Genomic DNA, 23,881 nt, shown 5'->3' with positions numbered 1-23,881 from the left:
CTTTATACATTGTAGATTTTATCTTTTTACTCCACTGCATTCATTTAACAGTTGTAGTTAGGCTACTAGTTTCCCAATAAAGAAATTTAAATAAAGGCTATGTGCATTATAAACTAACTATGCAACAGTATCATTATAGAATAAGCGTCACCTTTCACATAGGTCTGAGGATTTTTAATCCTTTTGCTCTTAGTCGTTCAAGCAGTTCCCCTCAGTTAAGGCTAATGCTTAGGATTCTTTGATAAACTTGAATTTGATAGTTTTAAATTTCAAAAAATGTTGCCATGAACTGGTAAACGTCACAGTGAATGATATATTTGTATGTAGTCTTTGCAGCCAAGCACCAAACAATACTTATGACTTCTTTTAATTTTTTAATTGTTAACAATTTCACATGGATTAACGAAGAATATTAGGCAGATAGACGGTATAACATTTAAAGCTGCAAAGACGTTTTTGTAAAAGGATTTGGTGTTGCTATGTAAGAGAAATGAACGTTAGTTCGGTGACAGATGTGATAGAAACGTGTGACAAGGTAAAGGAAGGACGTGAAGAACTACAATTCTTGCTGAACAGATGTGGGTGAGTAAACAAGGGAGGAGACGCTCCCGTGAACGGCGATGCGCGCTCCCGATAATAAACCTCTGACGCCTTCATCCGGGAACTACTACAAACTCGCTCTCCAACATGGCGGCGTCAGGTGAGGTTTATGAGGGTGAACGATCCGAGCCGTTTGGGGGGGAAATCAGCAGGTTTTACATCGATATAATTAACCATATCACGTTTGGGGATTGCTAATACCTCGTGTTGTTGATTCGAGTCGTTGTCCCGCGTGTATAAACAGGTTCGTCGGTTGTTTTGGCCCGGTAAAGACGTAACTGCTGGGGGAAGACGAATGAACGACTTGCACAACCTGAACATTTTACCCTAACGTTGCAGATTACATGCGGTCTTTCCCCATTAAACTTGTTATTGGGGTGATTGGGTTTTCCACTTTCAGGTTTACACGGTATTTTATGTTTTGGTCGTTGTGTAACATGTTGTGAAATGTTTCTAACTGCGTGCAGAGCTGGCACATTGTATCCCCGTAGCGGAGCTCGCCGTGGCGCTCTGAGCAGATAAGCATCGGGCGCAAGCGCGTTTCATGGGAGAGGGGTTGGGCCGAGAAGACCGGGCAGCCCGAGGAGGCTCCCCACGTGTAAAGCCTAGCTCCCTGGTATCAGTGTTTCATGAAACGGGGTAGCAGGGTCGCATCCTAAACACTTCCCTGATAGCTTTACAACTTTGAGCCGTCCCATCCGGCCGACCAAGTCCTTCTCCGGTGATGGCGCACTTGGATCCTGGCGGTGCGACGTGCACTAGGCCCTAAAACCTAGCCGGCTAAGCAGGGAGACTTCCCCCATCAGCAGTCCTTTGCTGACTAAGCCCGCATAGGCATAAAGACAAAAGCGTCCTGCGTAGATGGCAAACAGTCAGCCTGCATGTTTAGCCCTGCTGTCGGGCCTCACAGTTATGCTCTTGTAGCTTAAGCAAAAGTCAGTAACGTTACTGCCAAAAGTAAATGTTACGCAGCTCCCGGCGTGCTAATGTCACATTAGTGCTAAGCGCTAAGAAAACTACTGACAGCAGTACATTATTCTTTTGTTTTAGTCAGGGCCTGTAATTCTAAACAGTGACTTAGCATTGTGTACTGGGAAAGAGTTGTTGTCTGTTTTTCTCTCTCTGTGTAGGTTTTGTAACGATGTGTGTAAAGAATGTCCTGACAGCCGGGATTTTCACAATAAAGCTCACAGCCAGCTTTGTAGGCCCCCTTTTTTTGCCTCAGACCAAAACAAACCAGACCTGCTCTATGAGATGAACTGTTTACCATTCAAACAGACATAATGAGGATTTTTCTGGATTACATGACGCATTGATTCAGACACCAAGATACAGTCCTCTAACATGCAGCCCTGTCGTTCTGCTAAAATGACTATATTTCATATGTCATCACTGTATTGATACTGTAATTATATTTTTACACACCATGTGTAATATCTGTCTATTCTCAAACTCACTCTGTGGGTGGGTGGATGTAGTTTTACAAACGAATAGGTTAAATGTATCAAATGAAGTTAAATGTAACCTTAATACATTCCTTTTTCAAACCAAAGGCTGGGGTGTGGATAAAGAATTTGAAAACCTCTCTAACACACACACACACCTAGATGGGTGACGAACCTGTGGCCTTGCGTGTTTCTTCCATGGCTGACTATTTACTGTTGTGTTCATATCCCCTCTAGCTAAGAAGAAGAATAAGAAGGGGAAGACTCTCACCCTGACTGACTTCCTGGCAGAGGACACTGGCGGCAGCAGTGCAGTCCCAAGCTACCCAACCAAAACCACTAGCTGGGCAGATGAAACTGACGACCTGGAGGGAGATGGTGAGCACACGCTGAAGTAAACGTGTAAAGTCTTTATCGGTCATCGTGTGCCTTTTTCCATTTAACAGTGGTAGAAATCAATATCATCGCTCTACTGCTCAGGTTGTCTCTTAGTTGAGTGGTGAGAAATGAAAACAGTGCGGTCACATTGGTACACTAGTGACATCAACATGGTCTGATACTTGACTGAATGTAAAATGAGCGACTGCATTTTTGTTTTAAATGTAAATGATGCAGTAAAGAGGTATTAATCTTTTTGTTTTTCACGTCTTATTAATGTATACAGCATTGTAAGAAAAGGTCAGGATTGGTGAACTATGTCTTAACAGCAGTTTTTCAGTATGAATATCACAACACTGAGGGTCTGCTGATACAATGTTGATGATCATATTGTCCACTATGCCCTTTTAAATGCATGTTATGTAAGATTGCTGAAGATAACTATGAACATACACATACATTGTTAAATTTATAAAGTGATGAAATGCTTCCAAATAATGACTGTTCAGCCTGCAGCGCTGCTTTTTGCGATGTAAAACTTGAATCTCTAAAGTGTCTTTCAGACTGAGTAATGACACATCTGAGCTCCATATGTCAACTGTAAGCGTACCCACTGCACTGTTTTCCAAGTGCTTTGAAAGGAATCCATTCATTTGGTTGTACAGACTTGAGATGGCCGTTTTGAATATGAAATGTCGGCTGGATAGTTTGGATTGAGGTCCTAGATGGATAATTCAATGACTTTTGCTCTCTGGATGGTGTTTCACATGCGCCCTGGCAGTTTTCCTTTGTGGCTTTGCATGATGTGTCTACACATGGTTTTTGTCAAATTTGTTTGCACATCAAACTACACATCACACAATCACATGTTCTTGTCGCATTAAGTGTAGCTAGTTGTCTTGCACAGAAGGTCATATAAATTAGGGATGCACCGAAATGAAAATTCTTGTCTGAAACCGAATATAATGGAAAAAATTTGCCGAACACCAAACAAGTATGTTCCCATTTTTTCCATTTATTTTGCCTTTTTCCTTATTTTTCGTACTCTTAATTCCATACTGTATAGACACCAGGTAGGATTCTCATACTGCAACACTTGTCTTTGTCTTCGCCAAATTTAGATGCAGTTAGCTTAATCACCTTCTCAGACACGAGTGACAGAAACACGCAAAGCGAGTCAGACCGTTTGTTGCCACAGATGGTGTGGATGTGCTAGGAGACAATTCAGCATAACAGTGTCACTTAATGTCTGCATAAATAAAAGGGCATTTGACATTAAAATGGTTTCCAGTCAGCGGTAACTATTTCTTACACAGTCATTTTTGAATAGGAGTTTGGGATTTACTGTAGTGTCTCTTGTTTGTATTGGATGTTTACGTGTAGTAATGCCTGTATTATTCCACTAAGATTCATTGTTGTGAAGTCTTTGTTGCCATTACCTTTTTTGCGTGCGTCACAATAGAAGCACTCCTGGATTTAATGGACCAAGTAACAAAGGGAAAATAAAGTTTTAGGATAGCATTTGTTTGAAATTTTCCCTCTCCTTATCTCTCTAGTCTCAACTTCATGGCACACGGAGGAGGATACATACCGGGCGCCACCCATTGACCGCTCCATCCTGCCCACAGCGCCTCGCTCAGCTCGTGAACCCAATATTGACCGGTCCCGACTGCCCCGCAGCCCGCCATACACAGCCTTCCTGGGCAACCTGCCGTATGATGTCACTGAGGACTCGATCAAAGACTTCTTCCGCGGTTTGGCAGTAGGTGTAGCAGGCAAACACGCGGGCACTATGGGGCACAAAGCACAACACTTGTTGGTTACAGCCACTGTTTTGTAAGGCAACACAAACGGTAAAACTCAAGTAACAATTTTAGAGTTGCAGTCTGTATAGCAGCTGTAACTGCACTTAATTTACCCGAACACCTTGTCAAGCTGGTCATTCTCATCAATATTCAATTACACCTGTAATTTTAGTCCTCGCTGACATATTGCCCTTGGGACTGCTGTGGTTTAGACACTGCAGGACATGTGTATTTCTTTAGTAGTAGCAGGGAGACACACAGGTCAACCTTGCTTCTTAGTTTTGCCTTTTGTATCTATAGACAGACATTTGAGTAGGGTCCCCATGTTTCTCCACAGGTGTGTTATATTTGGGGGGGGGGTCAAAGGAACACTTAAAAGATAAGACTTTCTTGATTCCATGTTGGGGAAATTCACTGGTTACAGCTGCGCCTGATACAACACAACAGATGGCAAAGAAATACACACATTCACATACATACATTCAAAATACACAGATGTGACAGATCTAAACATTGCACTGGTCATGGTAAGGAGGTAGTGGCACAGTGAAAAAATAAATAAATATAATTGCTTATTGAAAGTTTCCTCATGCAGCCAGAAAAGATTGAGCTTTTACACTTAACAGAGTTCCCAAAAGCCAAACTGGTCCGATTAGTGTTTCAGTAACAAAAAAAACGAGTCGTTAAACTCTTTCAACCCTTGTAAACTTCTCATTCAGTACCTTACACACATACCTCTTTGTTCAAATATTGCTAAATAATTCACTTCTCATGTCCTCATGTGGCCTCTGGCTTGTTCAGTCACAGCAGAGTGGGACCCTTTACATAAAATGGTCACAGTGTTAGTGAGAAAACCTCACTGATGTCACACTAAGGTTACCTTCAACAGTGCAGGTACCTTTTAGTGCTGTCCTGAAATTGATGACAAACATTCTCATCTGGTATTTCTTCCATCAAGTCAACCCATTTGTTCCATATACGTGATTTGCATACTACTCTCTGTTCCCTCTGATCTTGTTTGGGCGAATGGTACAATGCTATGGCAATGATAGGTGCATTCTCTGTTTTATGTTACTCTATCACTATCTTCATCTCCAGATCAGTGCTGTGCGTCTGCCCCGAGAGCCCAGTAACCCAGAGAGGCTGAAGGGCTTTGGCTATGCTGAATTTGATGACGTGGATTCCCTCCTGAGGGCCCTTAGTCTCAATGAGGAGGTGAGAGGATTCAACAGGAACGTGGTTTTATATTACATATGAGTGTATGACTTTTTCTGTAGTTGTATTGCACAGTACAATCTTGGGTTAGGTTTTTTTTTTATTGGCCTCACTGCAAAAAATGACTCTATTTGAACTAGTAATTACATAGTTTCTTTGTCATAAAAATGTATATGGGAGAATCACAAACTGTTTGTCCTCTCTATCTGTTCATGCCAACAGAACCTGGGAAACCGAAGGATCCGTGTGGATATTGCAGACCAGTCCAATGATAAAGGTGTGATGCTACCTTTTTTTGGTTGTTGTTTTTTGCTGTGACGTCTGGCCACTAGTGTGCCATTGCAAGTGTGCCTTTTATTGTCATTTAGCAAATGTGAGTATGTCCCTCTGCCTTTATATTCTAAAATTAAACTTCCCCTTAATCTTCTCTTCTTTTTCTTCACACCTCAGAGAGAGACAGTGGAATGATGGGAGGCAGAGACAGGGGAAGGATGTCGGACATGGGTCCTGACAAGACAGACACTGACTGGAGAGCTCGGCCCAGTGCAGACGCAGACGATGGACCTCCCAAGAGAGATGATGCCTTTGGAGAGAGTGAGTCAGAATTGGCTTTGTTTGTGCTTCAACATCCGTACTTCTTTCACACTTGATTTGATGGGGGGGTATAGTGGGTATAACACTAGTGATACTAACTGGGGTAAAACCGAAACTACTTTCGTGTCCTAGGAGAATTTTAGTTGGAACAATTTGTTAAAGTAAACTATCTATTCCAAAGTTTCCAAACTCACTCCCTTCACTTTCCTGAAACATCGCTACAGGGTCTGGATAATGCCCGGCTTTTCACTTGTAAAACATGCTAAAGTATGAAAATGTTGACTGCAGAGAGTACGGCATGTCTTCCATCAAAACCCTGTTTGATGTTCAAACAGAACCCAGTCGGACAGTTCATTATAAGAGTTTTCACATGTGAAACCGCATTGTTGTTCTTTTATAATTCTTGCAGGATCACGAGACCGTTATGAGTCGGGAGGTTACAGAGATGGACCGCGACGGGACAATGACCGCTACGAAGGTGGAAGAGACCGTTACCGGGATCGCTATGACGACAGGGACCGCAGAGAGTTTGATAGAGGAGGTGTGTTGTGCTTGTTTGGACCTTGTCTTGGGATTACGATGTCTGATACCTCTCTGTATCAGCTATTGTTCTGCCTCCTGTTCATAAAATCCCCAAAATATTCTTTATAATGCCAATCCTAATCACATCATCATTTTACATGAGTCTTCAATTGTCCCGCTGCAGCCTTGACTGGGCTTGTAAACACTTGCACACCTCCACTTTCATCTCTCACCAGTTTTCTGTCCTGTCTTCCTGCCATCCTTTGTAGGTTTTGACTCTCGTGGTGGTGGAGGTGGGCGTCGTGCCTTTGGCAGTGGCTTCCGCCGCGATTATGATGACAGTCGGGGTAGCAGTGACCGTTATGGAGAGCGGGATCGTTATGGAGAGCGGGATCGTTATGGAGACCGTGACGAGAAGCGGGATGAGAGGCGTGAGGAGAGAGGTGAGCGTTCACTGTGTATACACACACACACACACACAACGTTTGGGCAGCATTATTTATTTGTCATCATCTCAAATAAGATTATTTGAGTGTTTGTTTTTGCCTTAGTTACATTTGGCAGTAATTTTGTTCTTCTATATTTAGAAAAAATTCAGTAATACAATGTAAATAAAAACTCATGTTTAAAGTTACAAATTATGTTGACATACTTTCACAGTCGCGTCTGTTTCTGTAATTAAAGCTTGTTTGTTTTTTGTCCCAGGTCCTCAACAGAGACCCAAGTTGAACCTTAAGCCCCGTAGTGTGCCCAAGGAAGAGGAAGCAAGCAGCGGCGGCGGTGGAACTTCCCCAGCTGCAGCTCCGAGCTCCGGCAGCAGAGCATCATCCATCTTTGGCGCGGCCAAGCCGGTTGACACAGCAGCCAAGGAGAGGGAGGTGGAGGAGAGGCTGAAGAAAGAGGAAGAGAGGCTGCAGAGGCAGCTGGAAGAGGACAAAGGCCGGGGACCCGACAGAAAGATGCGAGACAGGTCAGTGGTTGATGTAGTTGGTGGCAACTGAATGTGTTATTTCTAAAGTCAACAATTTTTAAACATTCCCTGTTGTGGGAGGAGTTCATATTGTTTATTTGTTTATGCTTTGATAAATTTCAGGAAGATACTTTTGTAACACAAACACAGCAAATTCAGCACATGATTTTTGTAGATCTGTTTTTTTGGGGTGTTATTTACACACAATATGAATTTTGTCTAAATTAACATGATATGACAACAAGAATCCATGTGAATGTGGGAAAAAAATAAAAATTGATGTGATGTGTACTTTAACTGCTTTAGCTTTGTTTTGTGCAGTGGTGGCATACTTTGCATCAAGCACTGTTCTCAGAACTGTCAACTTATTCATCTCATTGGAGTCTCTACGCTTTTTGTTTTGTTTTCAGGGACCCAAGCTGGCGCAATGAGGAATCGCATACTGAGCGATCTCGCACAGCAAGCGAGTCTTCACAGCCAGGAAGCACTTCTGGAAGAGGTGAGATACCTCAGCATTTTATTTTGTTAGCTTGCCTTCAGGAATCTGGTTTCTCCTTGTAAACCTTAAGAGGCAAGATTATGCTCTTAGGTTACTATATATCCAATCTTTGTCCCTTTTTTCTTCCCTACATAAAACTTTTAATCGATAGATAATCAGTTACATCAGTCATGCCACCATGTAAACCATCAAAGGTTGAGTCTGTATCAAAGTTTTAATTTTGAGTACCTTAAGACTTATTTTTTCTCTCATAAATGCTGCCTTCATTTGCACTGGGAGAACTTCTAGCACTTTGTGTGTTTAGAAAAATACATTAAAAAAAAAACAACCAGTACAAACTTAAAATGGCAAATTTCTCATCAAGTGGTAAACACTTATCCACAGTGATGTAAAACAGTTAGAAAACAACAGGCTCTTCTTTTCATCTACCAGGGTCCCGGTGTCGAGATGGCGAGCGCTCTGGGGACAATGAGGTGTTCAGTGGGAGAGAAGGTGAACCCTCCTCCCCTGGGTCCTCCCCGCTGCCCCCCTCTACCGGCTCCTCCAAGGAGCCCCTGAAGGTGATGCCCGCTCCTCCTCCTAAGGAGAATGTCTGGGCCAAAAGAAGTGCAGTCAGCACAGGCTCTAGCGATGGTGATGGCCGACCTCTAGTCTCTCCTGTCTCCCCAGGTGGTTCAGCTCCTCCCAAGCTCAGGTGAGAACACAAGTGTGGCATACTGTGTGTTAGGAAGCCTGTCAGGAGCGTACTGTTCACCTCCAGAATGAGCTACGAGAGGCTTCTAGAGTTCAACTTTCATGCAAGTGTTTTGTATGCTTGTCCCTGAATGTTCTCACTTTCTCTTTAGCTCCCCAGGTTCTGTGGATGATTTGGGATGTGGAAAAGGTAAGGCCTACTGATGAGACCAAACTCAGTGTAGACTATGAATACAGTTGAACAAACCATGTCAGTGTGGCTCCCACACACAACTTTAAAAGGACAGAAATTCAAAGAAGGAAGATGTGTGTCAATAAAAAACACTGACATTTATCTGCAAAAATGTGTGGCAAAGGAAACTGAACAAGACTCACAGCCACATTAAGCAACCTTATGAGATTGTACAAATCATCACGCCAAAAGAAACAACAAAGGTGGATGGATGAAAATAAGACGACTTTGCTGTTTTTGCTGCTGAAAAGAAATGAAAGTGGTTTGAAACTGTCGTGTGGTCCAGAAAAGGCAACTGAGGTTTGCATGAAACCAGGGATCTGGGGTTTTCAATTCAAGTCTGTAAATGGTAAAACTTCATTGTACAGACAGAAAGTCAATTCCTTACTGTACATGTGCAGCTTTAATACATGAGTTATATTAGAGAATTCCAGTGTTTCTTATTGAGACTAGCTAACTTCCATTATAAAGTGTAAGAACAGCTTTTCGTATCATAATGAAAACATGTTGGGCAAAGCGAGAACGTGTCTGAAAGGAGCAGGTCATCTTCCAGCTAAGAGTATTAATTACAAGGGGAGCACAAAAATATGTCTTGCGTTACTAGTCTGCGTTGTTTTGCAAATAATAAAAATTACATCTATGGTGCAGAATAATATGCTAATGCACCACAATTCTGATTTAACGAAAAATCTCAAGTTCAGACTCGTGAAAACATTGAAGACCTACATAATCTGCAGTGCTTTATCAGAATAGGACTTTTTTTATTGTTTTGGAAACCTTTGGCTCAAATTTATAGGAGATTAATTCCACTGTACAAGCTAAGCTTGCATTCAAGCAGTTGTGCACCTCTCAATTGGCCCTACATCAGTGACTAACACTTTTTGAATCCAACCCAGTGGCTTTTTATGCTGCAGTGTGTTGTGAGTGTAGTCTACTGTCTAAAGTCCAACAACCTCCCCTTCACTCAACTGTCTGGCTTCTCCTTTAAGATGAGAACAAGGCTGAAGGTGTGCGTCGGGACCGAGGGCCCCCACGGGCAAGAGGGGGGCCTGCAGGGCCTGGAGCAGGGCGGGGCCGAGGAGAGGGGCCCAACAGAGACCGAAGAAAGGAGGCCGACAGGTCAGCCAACCAAAGCTAGCAACTCCAAAGTTCTTAATGAGACAGGGAGGACATTTACTGGGCATCTGTAAAGAGTGGCCTATGCTCAGTTGTACAACTGATGAGTCATTGTTCATAGTGTTGTGGACCCTCCTTTTCTACACCAAATAGTTCCAATCCCCATGAATGTAGCACAGGACATGAACAATTTCAGCAATAAAATATCAATAGTAAATTGGAACTAAAATTTGGGACATAGATGAGTTTTTCTTTTCTTTTGTTTTCTGAAAATGAGGACTGAGCACGGTGTGAACTGGGTGCCAAGCAGCTTGTAGATGTTACTTTTCAAATTATGTAAATGAACATAATTTGTGCTCCTTTAGTTTGTCTTTATAGCTATGTTTTGAACTATGTGTGCAGGATTCATAGCAAAGGGTCAGCTTTCCAGCACAGGGTCTGTCGATAAAATTTAAAACCTCCGTGTTCATTCTTATTGTAGAAAGGATAACAGAAGAGACCGAGACTCCAGACCACCCCCAGAGCCAAAGAAATTCGAAGAAACCCCAACCCCCGTAAGTCCTTCACTGCCAAGGTTTAGTCAGCCTTTGATGTCACCCAAATTATAATTCCTTAAAGGGTTTCCCTAAATCACAGAGTCCCCCCGGTACAGCCCATCATCAGTCATAAAATAATTGGCCCTAATGTTTCATGCTCCTTAAAGTTGACATCTTTTCTCTTGCATAAGCTAGATTTGTTTAGCATCCGAAGCTTACTGCACTGATCACCTTCTGTTTTTGTTTTGCCTCTTTCAGAAGTTCAGCTCAGCCAGTAAGTACGCCGCTTTGCTAATGGACGGAGATGATGCAGAGGACGTAGAATAGAGAGAAATTGATGAGACGGCGCCTGAAAGCGCAAGAAGAGGAGAAAACGCCGAATGCAGGAAAAAAAAATAATCTCACATAGCTTATGAAAAAAACTCCACATGGAAGAGGCTCCTGGGAGGACATCACTCCCTACCTTCTTTCCTGCTACAAACCTGTCCTTTACTTTCAAAACACCCCCCTCCCACCCACGTACCCACCCTCCCCTGACCCTCCTTCTGGACTATTCCGCTTCTGAAGAATAGTCACATACTGGACTTGTTTTAAATGGAAAAAACAGAGTAGCTGACACGTGGAAAAGTGATGGATAACATTGAATTAATTGTAATAAATAAATGAAAAAAGTGGGGAAAAAATGAATTTGTATATTTGTGAATCAAAGGTTTAGTGAGGTCAGATGTTATCCAACAGAAGATGTAGCTTAGTGCAACCTGTTTTTTCTAAATCAAATTTTGACTTGCATAATAATTCATTATTAGACCCCTGTTATTTGTTAGAAAATAATTTGGTATTAGATAATTATTCTAAACCAATCTCTTAAGTCAAATTTAGTCATGAAAATCAGTCTTCCAACACTAACAGTCATGAATGTTGAGCCTGCTGACTAATTTAAAAATCTTTGTCAATCATGTGTGTACCATTCAACACAGTATTACAAGAGGGGAATGTGTAATACATAGACTACAGTAATGCAGGAGTGACCCGCTACAAGTGCCATTACTATCGCCCCAGTCATTGTACAGATGTCTCTTTCTACACCTGATGAAATAATCAAATCAATTAAAGGCTCCTCATGGTCGTTTACAGCAGTCTTAAAGATTCTCCACAGCTGTCTAAATCATTCACTCTTGCTGACGTGAGGAGTACAAGTATTTAAGGAAAGTTTGCAGTTGCCTATAGTAGGGTGTGAGCATTTGCATGAGATTACATGAAGCTGTCTTCCAATTTGCAATAAATTGGGGTCATTATGTACATTCAAATAGTATGTGGTCATTGTATATGTATGCATTACTGGAGGTATTCAGGCCAAGGGTTAAAAAAAAAACAAAAAAACTGTTCAAGTGTGTAAACTACCCGTTTAAAGCCGACTTAGTGCTTGGCTGTAATAGTTAACGGTTACAAACGAGCCAAACTGTCAAGCAGCTCCTCTTTGTTGCCTGCATTAACCTGACTAGGCCCTACACATGTTTGTGACGGCGCGGCAATTTAAATTAACCACAAAACCAGTGTCTGTTGCAGGATGGCGAGTTGCATCACTTTCATGTGCAACTACAACAGAGTGCCTCCACTTGCTGTTCTTCTAGTGTGGTCCAAGACAGACTATTTATCAAGTCTCAAGCCCCCCCCCCCCCCCCCCCCCCCCCCCCCCCCCCGCTGAGGGCCGACTCCTGGTGGCAGCTGGTTAGGATCCTGCTGAGCTTCACATCCCACACACACACAGACAGAGGGCACCCACTTTGTTGTGAGATAAGACTCTAGACCCCATATAGAGAGCATATAGAGACAGAGGGAATGGTGAGTGGCAGCAAGTAAAATGACCTGCCAATCACCGTTTAATGTTAAGAGTTGTTCAATACCTGCTACAAACAAATCGGTCCTGTGCACATTTATTTCAGAGTATACCGTTTATATCAAAATGGCTACTTAGGGAGCATAAAGTGTGTGGGTGTCACAGAAGCTTAATCTCACTGTAGTATCAACCACCTGTGTGGACAAGTAAACATAAGGTCATGTAATGTTTATATACTTAAACTTTCGATTGGGTTTTAATTTAATATCATTCTTTCACATTACTATTGTCTTTTGCTTATTTGTACCTACATCTTTGTGAATGGTGGCACTAGGAAGGGAAATTGGTAAGATATAAAGTGTTCAAATCACATCATCTAGGAGAAGCTGATGTTTAAAAAGAATATTAGGAACTCGTACCTGCTGTTTTTTACATTTAGTGTAGTTCTGCATGATTTCAAATTCAGTAAAGAGTTTCTCTTCATTGTGAGGTTGCAAAGTGTGTGTGTGTGTGTATCCAGTGGTGGAATAACTACTATAATCAAGCACACTTTTGGAGTATTCAGACTTCACCTGAGTATTTTCATTGTATGCTATTTTATACTTTAGTGAAAAGAGGGCTGCATCTTGGAGTTTAAAAATGTTTTCGCCAGCCAGCCAGCCAGCTCACCACCCTTGTTGCCTTGTGAATCAGCAGCTGGTCCACACAGGAGGGTCTTTCCTTCCTCCTCTTCAAGCCACAACATGACTGGAGTTTACATCACTCAGGGCCCTAGATTATGTATCAAATGAAATTTGCCATTACATGTATACTAACTTTATATGTGTAATCCGTCATGGTCAGCTCCATGTGTCTGCTGATGCCATCACGGGAGCTGCAATACAGAGGCATCTCTGAGGCTGCTGAAAGTCTCACTCAATGCATGTTGTCTGTCGCCTAATTTATCCCGCAGCCCCGGATTTGTCTGAGTTTAAACCAAGGACCGCTTTGTACGGTCAAACTGGGGGCTAAAAACATGGTTTTAGAAAGGGCTTATTGTTGGAGATTTTCCCCTCACACCCCTAAAACCTCCATCTTAAAGCAGTGTTTTGTCTGGAGAACCCAGTTAGAGGAAATACAGATTTGTGTGTGTGTTACAGAGAGAGAGCTGTAGTCTGAAGGAATTTAACGAGGGGAGAAGCATATTTGAGATTTAGGCACAGAGTCTATCATTGTTTTCATTTCAGTGGAGAGAGCAACTGAGGGACTGAAGAGAGAACATTAATGTTGGTGTCGTGTGTCCTATCGAACAGGGTGGTGTTCATCACATCTAATATTTTTACATCCCAGGGAGTGACAGATATATATTGTTTAAAGAAGGAAAGATCCCTGTTGGCAAAAGAAAGTAGGCCTCGAGTCTCAACCAGGCGTCTACTAAAAAACCCAGGCAAGCGGATAGTTAAAAAAAAAAGTCCTCACTTCCTTTCCAGCAAGCAGAGAGGAGGGAGTAGTGGGATCTAGCTCACAGTATGTTCTCATGAGCAAAGTTCCAGAGTCTAGAAGGATGACGTGTGTGAAAGAAGCTGTATCCAGTCACTCCCCCATGAGGAAGAAGAGAGTGAGAGGGGCTTAAGTGAAGCCAAGGGGAAGGGCCTGACATCAACAAGCCAAAACAGCTGCCCCCTTCTCCCCCCCTGGAGAGACGGCAAGAGGATAGAGGGGGCAAGAGAGGAGGGTCTGTGAGTGTGGAGCAGGAAAGAGCGGCGTAGAAGACATTTGAGGGTCTGTAGAGGCGATGAGGAGAGAGGGAGGTATTGGAAAGCAGGAAGGGAAGTGAGAGGTGGTGAGTGTATGCCTGCGTGCTTTCAGAGTGAGGACTGCCAGAGAGGAAAGGGACAGGGAAGAGTGTAAGAGGAGAGAGGGAGGGAGGGGGGGAGGCAGTGGACGGCCTGTGCTTGGTGACACTTCTTGAAGGGGAGAAAGAGGGGTTGTAAGAGGAGAGGGCAAAGTCATCTGGAGTGGATTTCAAGGCAGGACAAGCTGTCAGAGAGAAGGGCAGAGGTGTGAGGAGTCACTGGGGAAGAAGGAACATGGAGGGGAAGACACTGGCATAGAAACACAAGGAGGCCCTTCAAAACATGAGGCGCTGAGAGGAGGAGGAGGAGGAGGAGAAAAGAAGGACCTAAAACACTTTGTCTGGATCGAGCGGATAAGATTCGAGGAAATTAAAAGATACAAGGCAAAACAGGAAGTATGGGGTGCGTTCACAGTACAAGCACTGGCCAGATGAAGAAACCTCATACTGACACAGGAAGAATCCACATAAAGGCAGACCCCGAGTTACATCCTGAAGTCCTGCAACTTTCTCAGGTAGGTGAATAACTGCTCCTCAGGGAACTGTACACAGTCTGGTTGCACACTACAGTACGTTGAGTGCATTAGCAGCTGAAGGCAACGAGCAAAAGATCATGATAGGAGTAAAACAGGTCCTGGATGTGCACATTGTTGTTGCAGTTGTTTCAAACAGCCGTAGGTACTGCTTACTGTTTGTCATGTGACTTAATTTAACTGTTCTCCACTATATTCACCACATAATAGTCAACTGAAGGAATGCAAAGAATTGCCACACTGTTTCCAAATTAGATAAAGCCCGGACTCAAAAGCAGCTCCCCCCCCCCTCTCTTCTCCCTCTCTCTCTCTCTCCCTTACGAAATATTCCTGCTCTCCGTTAAATAGAACAGAAGCATCTCATGCCGCACATGTTTGCATACCAAAGGATAAACGCGTGTTTTGCAGGTCCCGTTTAGATCTGGAAGCATGTTTGTAGATCGTTAAAAGTATTTGATTTTGATGGCCTGGTCCCTCCCACCGCGTACAAAAGAACCAGAGGCAATGAACGGAGGAGAAAATGACGCAGACAGTAGTGGACGATCCACTTTTTCAAGTCCCTCAGGGGTCAAGGTTCAAGAGGAAGTGGTGTAAGTTACTGTCCGGTTCCGATCCGCCGTCTCCCTGTCTCCTGGCTCTATTTAGGAACATGTGTGGATTTAGGAGCAAGCCACATTGCTGCACACGTAAAGACTCTGGAGGACTTTTATAGTAACAAAAATAAAAGTGTCTGTTGCTTTAGCACCAAGGCTCCACACCAGAATGTGTGTGTTCTCACAATCACCCTCTGGCATGTAGCCTATGTCTGAGTGCAAAGTAATGTCACTTTTAGTTTGTCCAGTAATCAAAACACTTTTATTTTGCACAAAAAATTGTATCTAACTGGAAGGATTTTTGTGCACTGTGTGTATAGTTTCCCACAGTGCTGCGGGGTGCAGTGAACTTCTGGATCTTGCTGGAACAAAAACATTACTCAGATCACATGTGGCTTCAAATCCCCTGAAGCCCCAATTGTGCGTGTCTGTCTGAATTTCTTTGTGTGTGTGTGTGTGTGTGTGTGTGTGTGTGTGTGAGAGAGAGAGAGAGGTGTGAGACCATGCCAAATTATGATAACATAGTCCCAGCTGAATGGGTGGACTCTGCAGGAGAGGAATGAAATGTGTCATCTTGTTTGTAGTGTTTTTTTCTCTCTGTCTCTCTCTTTCACACACAAACACATGCTCATTCCCACACCTATTTTCAACATTTTCATGGCTGTTTAGAGGTGACACCCCCCGTACTCACGCAGGTTATAAATAACCTCCCAGAGCTAGAGCATACCCCTGGCTCGCCACCTGCTCCCGTCCCTTGCTGAGTGGATCGTGTGTGTATATGTTTGTGTGTGTGTGTGTGTGTTTGTGTGTTACCCAAAGCTAGAGGATGTGGCTTCTGCCCTCCAGCATGTCATCACCAGTGAGGTGTCACTGAAAAAAATACTGACGCAGGCAGAGGTATTTAATGCAGAGGGGGTGTCTCACTGTACTCTGTCTTCATTTACAGAGTGTGTGTGTGTGTGTGTCTGTTGCAGCTGTATATTATTACTATTTTAATGAATTAGCACAGTGTGCAAGTGCAAGTTAGGAATCAACATTGCAGTGACACAGATATTACAGAGTCACATAATTGGTATTTGCACTCTTCCAAATTTATGAAACAGTGATTTAATGTGACACTCAGCTTGAACTTTTATACATTAGCTTTGTCTCTATGGATGAATTGTTTTGGAAAAACACCCTTAAAATGCTACTGCTGCTGTCCTCACAGTAATAAAAAGCCCATGCAGCCGCAGTCATAAAGAAATCCATTATGCTGCTGTCGGTGCCTGACCCTCTCCTCATCTCCATGTTGGAAGTGGAAGGGCTTCAGGCTCTCTGCAGTGGTCAGAGATGCTTGTAGAATGACATAGACTTTGGCTGCAAAAATCCAAATGGGGCGGGGTTCTTTAATACTGCAATGCAATACTGCAACACCGCTGATAGTCATGGGAGCCTCTGGAGAGTGAATGTCCACTAAACCTAAGTTCCTTTTACTGGTACAAAAAGTACATAAACACCTGTGCAGTCTCATGCAGTCCATATTCAGTCCAAATTCAAAAAATCCTTATTACATCAAACAAATACTATCATCATAGTTTCATACAGAAGCCCGAAAAGACATTCATACATTATATTTACTCGGTTTTCGCATGATAAAGAGTTAATATAATTAGTTTTCTAGAGATCTCGAGTTATTTATGTCATCAAGTTTCAGTTTCTCAAGATCTTGAGATTACGAAACTTTGTTTTTTCGAGATAATGACATAATTAATTTGAGATCTTGAGAAAACAAAACAATAGTTTAGTATATTTAATGATTGCAGGAAACATCCTTCAGTGTAGCAATGTCAGAGGAGCAGGAGAATATTGATCACTGCATCATTCTTCAATCATCTCTCAATACATACAGCATCTCTTCTATCAAGTCCTGACACAGGCTGAAATAGCTTTATGCCTTGCTGTTACAGATAGTATACACATTAGTGTGCGTCATCTAGGAAAACCGTTAGCAAGGCTACAATTTTATTGGCGGCCCATCACATTTAATTCATTATTGTTTTCTTGAGATCTCGAATTAATTATGTCCTTATCTCTGGAAAACAATGTTTGGTTATCTCACAACCTCAAGAAAATTATCCCGTTATCTCAGAGCAAACAACAAAATTTGTTATTTCAAGATAATGACATAAATAACATGAGATCTCAAGAGAACAAATTATAGTAACTCAAGGGAAAACAGAGTAAATAAAAAGGAATGAGGGGGTGGTGATGGCGCAGTGGATAAAACACTTTGGTGTGGGAGACACTTAATCTCTATTGCTGCAGAAGCGTGTGACTTCTAACATATATAGCAATTGTAAGTCGCTTTGTATAGAAGCGTCAGCTAAATTAATGTAATGTATGAATGTATTGGCCTCTGTAGTTTCACAATGACAGTCACAATTAGTTTTCAGCAATTTCATTGGATTGTCTTAAATGGCATGTATGCTGTTTTTTTAAGGACTTTAGTTTAATTATAGAACAGAAAAAGGTTCATTGCCAACCTTTCAGCACTAGCAAACACAATGCCTTACCTATGCACCTAATGTCAGTCCTTGTTGGAGGGCTGTGCTATTAGTACTTGTCCACAAGGTGGTGTCCTTGACTTGTCCTGAGTGTTCAGTTTGAACTTCAAACTGACACACTGGCTTCACAAGATGAGTTACATGATGTGGTTTCAACAATGAACTACTGAAATTGTGTTTATCTGAAATGAAATGTTAAACTTGTTGCCTGAGATGGTTTGTGTCTTGAGATAATTCACAGACCTTTAAGAAGGAGAAGAAACTGTACTGTGATTAACATGGCCCAGTGTTGGCTTTGGTGGACCTCATTCCACAATACACCAATGCACATTTGTCAATTCACTGTTGTATGTGGGTAAATAATTATTAGAGTGGCTTGGATGTCATGTCTCTATAAAAGCCACATTCTTAGAGATTTTTATTTACTGTACTACTACTTGGCTCAGATGTGCAACCACAAAACCCAACCACATGTATAAATATGGGGAAACGTTTGCAATGCAAAAATCAATGCAATGTCTATTAGTCACAAGCCACTCAACTGTGACTTTATATATTGAGGTTAATTTGGTATTTTTAACTCCTGTAATATCACCATGTTACTCATATAATTTTAAATAATATGATACTAATTAGGGCTGTCCCCGACTAAGGATTTACATAGTCGAATCAGAATCGTCAAGTCCTGCCGACTGATAGTCGAATCATGTGTGTTTTTGTGCACAGCGATTGCAGGCGGCGTTACACATGGTAGCTCCGCTTTAATCTTGAGAAGCTGCAGAGCTGCAGTCTCTATTCATTCAACTTACACTGTAAATTTACAGCTAAACGGAGGCATTTTGAAGACCCTTTTCTCTCTCTGTCTCTCTCTCTGTCTCTCTCTCGCCTGTCATTCACCGGTCTTGTGTGAGTTTTGCATGCATTCCTGCTGCCGACAACTGCATGCACGTCGCGGTTCCTTGCAGGTCTTTTTCAAGTAGCCAGCTATTTAAAAAACGATAAAATATTCTTTGTGATTCTCAGCGGTGATAAATTATCCGAAAGTCCCGCAAGGAGCAGACAACTCAGCACAACACAAGTGAAGCCGGGGCTCAGTCTCTTCAGCAAGTGTTCCTCCACACACTCTACGCCTACACATGCGCACTGACGACCCAGGGTTAGGGTTACAATTTTGGATTTATTTACGCACTTTTAAAAACATTTATTGAAAGTTTTTTTCCTTTTTGCATGTTTATTTACAGCATTAAACGTTGAAATGTATATTGTAATAGGCTGTATATTAACTTATTGGGAGAAAACTGGTAGTTCTATGTAAAATCAGACGTTGAGCACCCCCATATCGCCAAAATGGCAAGATCCTTGTTTCGCTGCGAAGCTTCGACTGTGAGATTAACAGTTGAATCAGGCTCCGCCCATCAAAGCATCGAATCTTCGACTATTGGGGGTCAGCCCTAATACTTATCATTAAGAGTAAGTAATTTCATACTGCTTCATTTTTCTATATGTGGAAAGAAAGTGATTCTGATCAACTTTCATTTTCAGTGAAACTGATCCATCCAACTAACTCCTCCATACTGAAAATTCCCTTCAGGCGACCTCAGGTTATGTTTATGAGCGACACGGTTACATGTACAGCAACTCAGTGGGCCATTACGTAAGTCCAATCGATTCAAGCACCAAAAATCACAAGTTATGTAATAACATTTCAAATGTAAATGGCTGGAGGGGGTGGGGGAGGACCATCCTCTCCTCTCATATGCCCTCTTTTTGTCAGGTTCATCAATCGGTCGTCTCTCCTCCTTTACACACACACAGCGGATGCCACAGTTTATAGCAGCTTCCATTCATCATAACAGCAGAGGACACATGTCAATAGTCAGTGTTACTCTGCTGCTTTGATTATAAGATCAATACATACAACATAATGGTAACGTGTCCTGTTCATGTGTGAGCATCTCCATTCCAGGTCAGTGACCAAAATAAACACTGTTTTTCCACCTGAGAGGGTTTTTGTTGTTTGATATAAAAAAAAATTACATTTTTAAAATCAATTACACTAGAATTTATTATTGAACTGATACCCTTCATTTGGTGCAGCACATGCTACAACAATTTTAAACACCCTGTGCTTAAAATTGGACCTGAGTGTGGGACATCAGACCCCAACTAAAATAAAAACGCAGTGCAGTCTTTATGTAGGATTAGTTAGTAGGATGGTTTATGGTATTGTTCTCAGGGCATGGTTGTTTTGGGAATCCAGATTTTTTTCTTTGTTTAGTCACCAACGCTGGCATGCTCTGATTTGCTGACTGTATAGTTAAAGGAATAATCCTAAATTTTAGAAAATGTTTGAATTAGTCTAGAGTGAGTTAGATGAGAAGACTGTAAATATGAAACTACTGGCAACTTAACTTAACAAGAGGAAAGACATAACTTGTCTCTGTCCAAACAAAATCATCATCATCAAAATCAGCGCTCTAATACTGAAAGGCTATATTCAATATTTTTTATGACAATGAATCAAATGACAATATGAAAACAATGTGACATGTGAAAAGGGTCGCTTGCAGTCATGAGCCTATAGAGTTATCAGCCAAATCTGCAGATCCCTTCGGCGTTACAGAGCTTTAGCTTCAGCTTGTTGTTTCACTGTCCGGCCCACAACTTTGATGTTCTGGATCACTGTCACCGCTCTTATAACATTGTTTTCAACTACAGCAGACAGCTGTTTTGAGTGAAAAAGCTCAAAAAGCACACTGTACATTACCTGCTCACCACCAAATGACAGACAGACAAAGTTAGCTACTAGCTGCTGAACACAGTGGACATCCTTTTCTCACCAGAAAAACAGCCATATAGGTTGATTAATATATCTTATTACGAGCCATATGTACTTTTTAGTTAGGCCACGACTTCTAGTGGCAGAAGAACTCAGGTGACATAGTAAACAGGGCAACAAAGTCCGTTTAAGGAGGTGGTGGGGTGCATAATTTCAAATTCTGTGTGGAAGAAAGCCAAAGGTGACATGTTTTAAGTTAAATGACATTTTGTAGATGGCTCACATCATGTGACTAATGTAATGTACTTATTTTAACCCAAACCACAATCTTTTCCTAAACCTATAATTTTGTTGCTTAAACCTAACCAAACTACGACCATTTCACAACATTTATTACGTGTTAAACATCACGTGACTTAGGTCATGTGACTTAAGTGACATACCTAAGGTCCTGTGCGCCTGTTGCTGGACTGGTACTTGCCAGCGCTCTTACATGTCATTTTGGGGAATGGTCATATACATTGTTGTACTTTCCTACAGACGTGTATTTTTGGAAAACGGTCTTGTATGTCGTTTTGGGACACAGATTTCCCAGAGTTGTTGGAGACCAAAAACAGAGCTAAAAGAGAGTGAATATTGGACTTACATTCATCAAGAGGCCACAAACAAACACAACTCCAAATGAATGACAATGTTGTTCTGTGTCTGCTAGATGAAGAAGCAACCGTCTGCTAACAAGTTTGTCATTTTAACTTAAAGTGACTATTCCTTTAAAGCACTGACATGTTGCCTGCATGTAGTAAATGAAGTTGTGGTTGTCATGTATGTCTAATGAAGTGCTTTAATTGTTTATTTAAATGATGCTGCATGATAAACCTTCCAGTATAATCTGCAAGTATCAAGTGTAATAAATTAAAAATACCTGAATTTAGTAAAAATTGAGGGGGAAAAAAGTGTATAAAGAAGCAAGTCACAAATTCTGTGGATTTGTTTTTCTGAGGATTGTAAAGTGTAGTCAAAGGGAATCAGCGCCACTTATCTTCATATTATGTATCCACACAGAGTCCAAGGTAGGGCTGCATAAAACATTAATTATACATTTCTAGTCATAATGGATTTAGACTGCGTACGCTCCACTGTGCAATGTATGTTTCATAATACATTGCACTTAATAGAATGAGTTTCCTTCCACTCTCAATTCAAGATAGTAGGAGAAGTGAGACTCTGGTGTCTGGATAGTCAATAAATAAGTGTTTGTCAGAGTGTGAGTCCAAACTGGCATGCATTCACCTTCACCTTCTAGAGTTAAATTCAATGCCCCTCCTGTTTGGAAAAACCCAGACATCGGAAAAAGCAAAAAAATGCCAGAGTTGAAATGTTTTTTCAAGACCAGAGAAACGCATCGAGCCATTTAACAGGAAAAGAAACACCAGTGTGTGCAGGTACGCTGTTTCTGGCCCTCCACCTTTCCCATTGCGTCATACACACATACACACACACACACACACACACACACGCACACGCACATATACACAAACATCCCTTCTGTTTCCAGGCATCTCCTCCCCCTCCTCCTCTGCTCAAGGAAAGATTTAATGGTTTAATGTGCTTCACATGCTGTCAGAAGGCATTGCTTTGGGAGGGCATTAACATAACTTTATATAAACATTGTCCTACTTCTTTTCACTGGGACGGTTGAGTATTGGTATATAAAAAGTCAAATCCATGGATTATGACTCAGGGCTCTAGATTTTTTTGGCTTTCGAGCACTGGGACTATGTGTGTGTGTATGCAAGATGGGGTTTTTTTTCCAGGGTTAAAGCTTTATTTTCTCCTTTATCATCTAAATTATACTCTTATCAAGTATTACTCATTAAATGTATACTGTATACTGTAGTATGAGAGGAGATTTGAGAGAGACAGCGAGCGGGCACACTGGGTCTGTCTGTGTCATATTTACCTCCATCTCTTTCTTTGCTGTGCCCACATAAGCTCGTCTCATGTTTGCACAGCTGCTACAATGGGCCAGTATGGTACCACTTTGCAGTTATACCAAGCCTGTCATCTAAAAAGAGATACACCATCTCCTTCAACCAGACAAAGAGATACTAGAATGACACCACTAATTAATAAATGTTAAATATTGGACAGTCACAGTATTGCCTAATAGCTTTGGTTACAAACCTGCTTTAGGTTTGCTTGAATTTTCAGTTTCTCTGTGGGCATACCAAAGTATCAAATAAAAATTTTGGACCTGATGTTTGCGCCCACAGGAAAAGTCAGGGGTTCACCAAAGTCAATAAGATTCATCTGCAGGGGAACATAAATGTCTGTACCAAATTGTATGGTAAACCTTTTAAAAGTTGTTGAGATATGTCAGTTTGAACAGACACATCTAGGGACCTGAAAAAGCCAACAGCATCACAATGAACACCAAATCTACTTATTCAATGCATTTAGCTTACCTGTGACATAGAGCACATTAGCATATTAGAGAGGGTGGCAACACAGAAAGCTTCTTATTTTTCATCATCTTTGCCGGCCCACAGACTGAGACAGAATGAGGACAAGTTAAAACACAAGACAACAGGATGCCTTAAAACACAGCGTGATATGACAGGTGTTTTTAGTGGAGGAAGCTGACTGTACAGCAGTTAGAGCATCAGTGCTCATGCTGGTGTGTCATCGAACCAGCGCACATCTGTACTGACAGCAGCCACCCAGGAGACAGTGACCGTCTAGGGCTTCAGGTGGAACAATGCTGTGATAAAATGCCTTGAGACATGTGGAAAATCTGTTAATACTGAAAATGTCACAACCACATACTCAGCATAAAGTGCATTTTATCGTGTGAGCATTCGTGCAGTTTCAGTCTTGATCAGATTTCACTCCCGTGTGTTTGCAGCTCGCCAAAGCAGGGAGCCACACCTTCACGGAGAGGAGCTTCAAGAGGAAACGGGTGTGCGAAGTGTGCAAGCAGAACATCGACAACCCCGGGGCCTTCTGCAGGGGTGAGTCCACGTCTTTGTCAGACCCAGACACACAACTGACCAGCATGGATACACACCTAGACCTGACATAGATGAGCTCACCCTGACTGCCCTCTGTCAAAGCTGACTGACAGAGTAAAACATATTTCTTACCTCTGTGCTCT

General features: G+C 41.9%; 2 protein-coding genes across 6 annotated transcripts in view; both read left to right on the top strand.

Moving 5' to 3' along the window:
* Positions 1–687: 687 nt before the first annotated feature.
* On the top strand, positions 688–11,741 carry eif4ba (eukaryotic translation initiation factor 4Ba). 4 transcript variants are annotated; one of them, XM_038695601.1, is made up of 15 exons: positions 688–700; positions 2,283–2,423; positions 3,980–4,185; positions 5,327–5,443; positions 5,666–5,720; positions 5,894–6,037; positions 6,447–6,578; positions 6,829–7,002; positions 7,265–7,529; positions 7,940–8,028; positions 8,461–8,722; positions 8,874–8,911; positions 9,943–10,072; positions 10,551–10,623; positions 10,864–11,741. In XM_038695601.1, exons 1-15 carry the CDS (start codon positions 688–690, stop codon positions 10,930–10,932), a joined length of 1,908 nt encoding a protein of 635 aa, XP_038551529.1. In that variant the 3' UTR covers positions 10,933–11,741. The 4 variants fall into 4 exon arrangements, with proteins under 4 accessions (XP_038551529.1, XP_038551532.1, XP_038551530.1 ...); XM_038695604.1 differs by lacking the exon at positions 9,943–10,072; XM_038695602.1 differs by lacking the exon at positions 10,551–10,623.
* A 2,256-nt stretch (positions 11,742–13,997) lies between these two features.
* Positions 13,998–23,881, top strand: part of LOC119885526 (tensin-2-like) — a 30,839-nt gene continuing 20,955 nt past the window's right edge. The window contains exons 1-2 of one of the 2 annotated variants that reach the window (XM_038695598.1): positions 13,998–14,791; positions 23,633–23,738. In XM_038695598.1, the coding sequence (XP_038551526.1) occupies positions 14,675–14,791; positions 23,633–23,738 (223 nt within the window). In that variant the 5' untranslated portion in view covers positions 13,998–14,674. The remainder of the gene's footprint in view (positions 14,792–23,632; positions 23,739–23,881) is intronic. The other variant, XM_038695599.1, reaches the window with a different exon arrangement.

Source organism: Micropterus salmoides, unplaced genomic scaffold, assembly GCF_014851395.1.
Source record: "Micropterus salmoides isolate LMB-PRFRI ecotype aquatic unplaced genomic scaffold, ASM1485139v1 Ms_hic_scaffold_4, whole genome shotgun sequence".
NCBI classification, from domain to species: domain Eukaryota; kingdom Metazoa; phylum Chordata; class Actinopteri; order Centrarchiformes; family Centrarchidae; genus Micropterus; species Micropterus salmoides.
This window is presented reverse-complemented; position numbering and strand designations above follow the sequence as displayed.

Excerpts from the sequence above, each read along its gene's own strand:
- eif4ba (XM_038695601.1), top strand. Across the intron at positions 7,003-7,264 it reads TGAGAGGCGTGAGGAGAGAG|GTCCTCAACAGAGACCCAAG; the intron begins GTGAGCGTTCAC and ends TTTTTGTCCCAG. Across the intron at positions 8,029-8,460 it reads AGGAAGCACTTCTGGAAGAG|GGTCCCGGTGTCGAGATGGC; the intron begins GTGAGATACCTC and ends TTCATCTACCAG.